The 6892-nt window shown below is 35.8% G+C and overlaps 1 protein-coding gene across 1 annotated transcript in view; it reads right to left on the reverse strand.

Annotated features, from left to right (window-relative positions):
- The window catches only part of nrip2 (nuclear receptor interacting protein 2), a 49229-nt gene extending 45678 nt beyond the window's left edge, over positions 1 to 3551 (reverse strand). Inside the window, exon 1 of the mRNA XM_088923924.1 lies at positions 3203 to 3551. Coding sequence (XP_088780050.1) covers positions 3203 to 3358 — 156 coding nt within the window. The 5' untranslated portion in view covers positions 3359 to 3551. The remainder of the gene's footprint in view (positions 1 to 3202) is intronic.
- Between the last annotated feature and the right edge of the window lie 3341 nt (positions 3552 to 6892).

Here is a 6892-nt window from a genome sequence, read left to right on the forward strand (position 1 = left end):
AATAAACTAGCCTCAACTTTTTATTGGCTTATAATAAATGTCTGATATATGCACTTTTTCTAAGATAGCTACTGTGCAGCAACCTTGTATTTAATGAAAGTACATTTTTTTAGAAAAACAGACAAAAATCAGAATACAGCAGTCTAACATTATAACTATCTCCCATTCTCCCATTGTCAATGGCAATGTATGTCAAAGGAAACAAACCTTTCTGAATCTTTTCACCAAACACCAAGTTGGAATGATGTTGCCACAATTTATCTACAATATCTAACGGGAATAGATTTTTTTCAAGTGGATGCCAAGAATGTGAGAACTGAACCAAAAAACCAATGGCAACAAATATAAACTCATGCAATTTTCCAAACAATTGTGGATTTTAAGAATGGAATCAAATCTAATTCATTAAAGGGGGAGAAAGAGGAAGCATGTTTATTTTTAGATAATATTTCAAAGATGCAAGCTTGAAAAGAATTGGTCAAATTAGCTCATCTGCTCAAGTGCACTTCAGCCTGATTAAGAATGTTATTAAGATTGTAACAGTGATAGTATATGAAGAGGAGTAAGAGGTAAGCTGACTTTCACCAGCTGCAAAATTCAAAGGGAATGATTCTTTAAATAAAGAATTCAGGACATCAACTTAACACCTTCTCTGGAAGGCCAGAACCTCCTATTGCACAGTGTTCTCTGTCACCATTTTGGAGCACTAGCTGGGAATTCTGGTGTTCTGTGGAAAGCTGGAACAAGCTCCCCAGCCAGAGATGCCTTGAAGATCCTAGTGTCTTCCAAGAAAGAACATTAAATATTCAGATTAATTAGTTAATATCAAACAAATGAGCATAATGGGCCAATGTCCTGTTAGTTTTTAGCCATTATTATGTTCTTATGAAAAAGCGCCATCTACTGGTCCACCATCACCAGTTACAGAAGTAACTTGACTTTTCTTTGAGGTAATGATTACTGACTACTGACATAATGAGATCAAGCATCAAGGTGGTAATACTGCTACTGTATATAATCTAGAATCTAGATATTCTTACTCAAGTCTGTTGTGGGCTTTTTCAGTTTCCTAAAATGGAATCAGTGATGTTGTACTGATGGTATATTTGAAAACTCATATTTTTGTCAATGGCCTCTATAATGATTGAACCAGATTATTTGACCTTCTGACACAATCTCTGCAAGACCTTGTGGAATGTGATATGATTTTGGGTGAAGATATGAATGCAGTCATGAATCATGTATTTGGCAGAACAAAATGGAAGGAGATAAGTGCCTAGTCTCTGGCATCTATAGCACTGAGAAATTTTAAGTCTGATCTGGATGTGGCATATACAGTATACAGTATATATTCACTGATGATGTAATTCTTTATTATTACACAATGTTCTGGGTTTTTTTGGGGGGTTTTAACCATGGTTTGGTCATAGACACATATGCATTCTATGGGACATAGCTATAGACGTTATTGAACATAGTGTTACTGTATTTGCCTTACAGCTGCATAAATCTCATTTTAGTAAAATTAGTGACTAGGTACCACATGGGTGTTTTAGAACATGCTTAAGAGCTCACTTTTTCAATTCTTCTGCATTGGAAATCAGCCTTGTTAAAATAATTAAATTAGTTGTACAGACATTATTTACATTTATTACACATACTGTATATCTAGGTAGGATTATTACTTCGATAGTAGTCAGTCAGGTTTACTAGCCTCAAGACCGCTCCTCAATGAATGCTTTGCAGATATCCTTGCAGTTGCACCAGACCAGGGGTTACTGCTGTGAGATTCCCCATTGACGTACATGATTTCTGAAGTGAATTCTTATTGTTGATATACTGTACAAACACAGAACTAAGGACTCATCAATTGGGCAGCCTGACATCCTTTCAACAGCTGTTTTTGCTGAAGGAAAAAAAACAGTCTTTAACAAAACAAAAAGCTCTTCTTTGAAGAAAGTGCTGTGGGTGTCTGGTATGATCTACCAGACAGATTGACGAAATAGCTTCCTACAATCTTTTAAGAAACAGGTCTTAGATCTGAGAAATGACTAAGAAGCATGGGCCAGCTGGGTCAAATGGCTTTTACTAGTTTGTAGCCTTTACTGTGTCCTTGTACTATAGTAAAACTAAGGCCATTCTATTTGTCATTCTATTTTAACAGAAATTAGGCAATGATATAAGGCTAATTAACTGAAATTTATGCATAGGAAATTTCCACAGGAAATCTATTTATTATCAGTCTAGTAGTATTAGAGTCTAAGAATCTAAGGTTTATGAATTGACCAGGCTGTTCATTTTTGGGCATCATTATTTTACAACAAACAGGCCTTCTTAGCTAATTTAGTTATTTAGGTAATTTAGTAAGAGTAAGTGCTTAAGTAAAACTGAATATTTAAAAAGAATGTTTTAGAACCAACTATGATGAAAAATATGATACTGAGTAAGTGATGGCTTTTTTCCTATATATTTTTGATCTTATAGCACAATTACTGTTTCATAATGGTGGAATTGAGAATATTTTTAGCTAGGAAAAATAGATTCACAAAAAAGATCTTGAATTTTGCATATTTTCATTGTACGTTATTCAGTTTTCAGTCACAGTGAAAAGCTCTTTGATGCGCATAAACCATTGCTTTTCTAAAGATGCAAATAACAAAAAAAGGAATTTATAACACTCAGAAAAAAGCAGCAACCAGTAAAGCCACTGTTCTTTGCACAGTAACAGTATGACACAAACTCTTCTGCAAGACACACAGAGTATATCGATCAAGAGTTAAACACAGATAAATAGTTGTATAGATACTTTAGCTACAATGTCCATTAAATACGACCATGCATAGTGACTTAAATGAAACATGAAACACATTACCATATTCCATATGATTATAATTTACTTTTCAGAGTGCCTCAAAGGTCTGAAAGATGCCTTTAGAAATTCATATCTGTAACTTACTGTATGTCAACTAATTCAAAACTGCAGCTGAAAAATAGGAATTTGGAGTGACTTGAAATTAGGTTCTTTAATGCTGCTCTTCAGGATTCTTTTCTGTTTTTACATACGCACATCTCCTATAGCAGTTATGAGTGCGGGGCTCTCTGCTGGGGCAGAGGGAGAGAACTGCAATACAGTGTCTCAATCCTGCAGGTCTCTCTCTCTCTGATGCCCTCAGCTCAAGGGGGAGGGGGTGACGGTGCTCACCAGGTCTTTAGTAGTGCCCAGTCTCTTTAGCCCATCCAGGGGAAGGAGGTCAGCTGAATCCTTGTGCATGAACTGGGTTGCCTGCTTAAGTCGGCGTTGCTGGTGCAGAATAGCTTTATCCCGGATCTCCATCTCACTCTTCTTGGAGTCTGTCATGATATTTCTTGCCTGCACAGCCTGTTCCTCTAAAACAGGGCTTGATTTTATGTGTTATCTTGAGCTCTCTTTCAGGTTGGCAGTGCTGATCTCAGTCCCTCTGCCTCTCTGCCTCTCTCTCTTTGTAACTTGTCCTTGCTGTGCTGCAGATGCAAACAGTGCTTTCTCTCTCTCACTGCAGCTCTGAAGATGTGCTTTTTTGCAACCCCCTCCCCTACAAAACACACCTCCCCTCCCATCATTTTACGTCATGAACACATTTCCATATATTACCCAACACCAGGAGGGGAATAAAATTCACTGGTGTGGAAAGCAATGCCTAACCACTTCTTTAACACTTAGACTGCCACTGGAATACATTAAAGAGTGTTGAACCAGTGAAGGTCTATACTGCCATAAGGACAAATCAAACAAAAACAGATAAAATGAAAACCACATTAAGGTTGTCAATTAGGGTATTTGTGTCAGTGATATGTCTCATAGATGTGATCACTTTCGATTTATAATTTTCACATTTATATAATAAATGGTAACAAATTACATGATTATGCTGAAAAGCCATTTATCAAAAAATATTAAATTCCCTTCCAAATTTAGAAGGTTCTCTAGAATGTAAAACACCTGTCCCTTCTACCAGTTCTTTTAAAAAGAATTCAGAATTGCTCATTTTATTACCCTCCTGGTTTTAAATTGTCATCAGCAATATGCTGCCTCTCTGAAACTGAAATGGCTGACAAAGAGTAGAGGCTTCTAGCAAGTCTAGGAAAACACCCAGTGATTGTTGTTCTAGTCAGGATAAATGACATTGGCTTAAGGCAGCAGACCACCTTGTAGGCTGATCCCAGTAGGTCTCAAAAAATGAAGTAATGCTAGTACCGGGATGAGAGACCCCAACAAAATCCAAGTCGATAGTGATGGACCAATATGTAGCACTCTTTCTTCTAGACCAGAAATTCCTTCCTTTAGTATGGTGAACAGAGATACTGTGCTGTTCTTCAGATGACAAGTTAAAACAAGATGTTAAATATTCGTAACTTTTTGAAAGTGGGGGTGATAACTGCATTATCCTGGCTAAATCCAGCCAGCTTTTTTCTTCCTTAATTCAATTGGTAGAGAAATATCTTATGTCTCCTCCTGATGTATTGTGTATGTGGGTACTGTACTTCAAAGGTGGATGAAATGAGTCCGATTCTAAATGTTAAGCACTGTGGATACTTTGGGATTAAATACTCTATATAGAGTAGATAATTATTAATTAAGCAATAATTTTATCTGTAAAATAAATTGAAAGATGTTGGAAATAAACAGAAGAGTAGGACCAAACCACTACGGTCTTTGAGGATCTCGTCTATATCTTGCAAAAAAGAACAACTACAGGTACAAGCGCTATTCAATGAAATGTCAGCAAAGACTTCTGCGTTATAGTCCACTGAAAACTAGTGTATAGAAAGGGCTATTTGAAACAAACATAATGGCATACATTTGGGAAAAAAGCCACCGATTCTTGGTCTAGCTTTCTTTTGCTACAGAGAAATTTGAGAAAATTACAGTAGAATAGAATTCCAAGAAGCATTAGCAAGTAAAAGCAGGGGGAAAAGTTGCCATATTAATATGTGACTATGGTTGAAAAGGAATCAAGGAAACACGGTGAACAGAAAAGGTGGTGACAAATACAGCATCATAAAGCACAATAACTGTCCAGAGAGTCAGGGAAGATGAAAGAGGTGGATCTTTAACACTATCAGTCAAAAATAGCATCTAGAGAATTACCATACATTAATCAAATGTTTCAAAATCTAGACAGTTCACGTTCATAAAAAAATCAAAAGCATAAGGTTAGGAGTATGCTGCAGAACACCAAATATTTAGATATTTTTTAATCAAGACTTTTATGATGAAATCAGATGTATTCGTAAAAGGAAGAAGTGGCTATCACAGAACATTTTAATTTTCCTCTTGAAGACTGGACAAAACCCTCAACGATGTGAGAAATGAAATGATACACCTATCTTATTCAGTTGCTTGGGATAACCTCTGAAAGGAATACTTTATTGATGTAGTATTTTTAAATAATCATGACAGTAAGGAAAAGAGGGGCAAGGGAATCATTAGGACACTGATCATGGCTTGAAGTACAATTCTAAATTATTCTGTCCAAAGGTTAAACCCAAAACAAAGGTTTACATTGTGAGGAAAGCAGATTGTGAGGACTAAAACTGTGCTTAAGAGAAGAGCAATGGGATAGGATTTTGTATGCAGGACACATTCATCCAAAAAGCAAGTACTGTAAATCAAAATTCAGAAAGCACTAACACAAGTGGTTTATTTTTGTTTTTTAAATAAGCAAAATGTAAGGTTAAAAAAGGAGTGCAATGATTTACATACACCGATTAAAATAAATATTAGAATGTTCAACAGAGAGAAAACAGTATTGCAAAGGAGGCTAAACTAATATTTTTACAGTACTGTAATAGCAAAAGAAAGAAATGAAATGAAGTAAAATGTATCAGAGGTACATTTAGAAGATTAAAAGGAAATGGTTATTGTGTTAAAATAATATTTCTTCAGGCTGATAAAAGAAAACGTTATATGTTTGTATTAGCATAGAGGCAGAAGTGTTACAGGCAATGGAAGGAATTAGCTAATTGTACTAAAGCAAACTTCTTTGAAGATACAAGAACAGTAATGCACACAAGCAGAGCATAGAATACAGAATATTTCGATATTCACAATGCTTTTGAGAAAGTTGTACATGAAATAAATTCAAGGCTGTAAGCATCTCAGGTAACACAAGCAATGCTGGACAGCAGTGTGGAGAAGTTGTTAGGATGGAGGAATGTGGATTCCTCTCCTCCGTTGTCTTCTGGCTTTTTCTCTTTCTTCATTGTAATGTCAAGTTTTGTCACACAGCTTTGTTAAGTGCCTTTGGGGCAACCTTGTTGTAAAAGGCGCTATATAAAAATAAATTGATTCAAATCCTAGGTGTGTCACTGCTGTTGTACCCTTCAGCAAGGTTCTTCAGTAAGAGTGTTTTACTTAAAATGCTGCATGAATGAGTGCAAATGTAATCGGAATTAGGTTTCAAATATCTGCCAATTTAATCATATGTAATAAAGCATGTCATTGGATCTAGAATTGGTTAAACAAAAAAAAGTATAAATAAAAGATGACTGCTCACATTGAGGCAATGTAATCTGGTGGGGTACTGCATGGGTCTGTATCAGAACCCACCGCTCCACCAGCTTTATATATTGTAAATGATCTAGACTCAGGCATATCTAGGACACCAGAGAAGATGATACTTAAATAACAGGATTTGCAAATTGTTTAAAAGCAGTACAAGAATTTCAAAAAGAAGTTGACAAAATTCAAGACTGGGCAAGCTCCTCTGTTTTACACATGGAGTTTCAGGAATCAGAAAATGCAAGCACATGTTATATGAAGGTAGTTAAAACATAACTTTTAAAAGCAAGGTGGGAAATGCTACTTTTGAAGTAGCTACCCTAGGAAAAAAATTGTAGGAAAATTGCTTTT

Source organism: Atractosteus spatula, chromosome 8, assembly GCF_055471065.1.
Source record: "Atractosteus spatula isolate fAtrSpa1 chromosome 8, fAtrSpa1.hap1, whole genome shotgun sequence".
NCBI lineage: Eukaryota > Metazoa > Chordata > Actinopteri > Semionotiformes > Lepisosteidae > Atractosteus > Atractosteus spatula.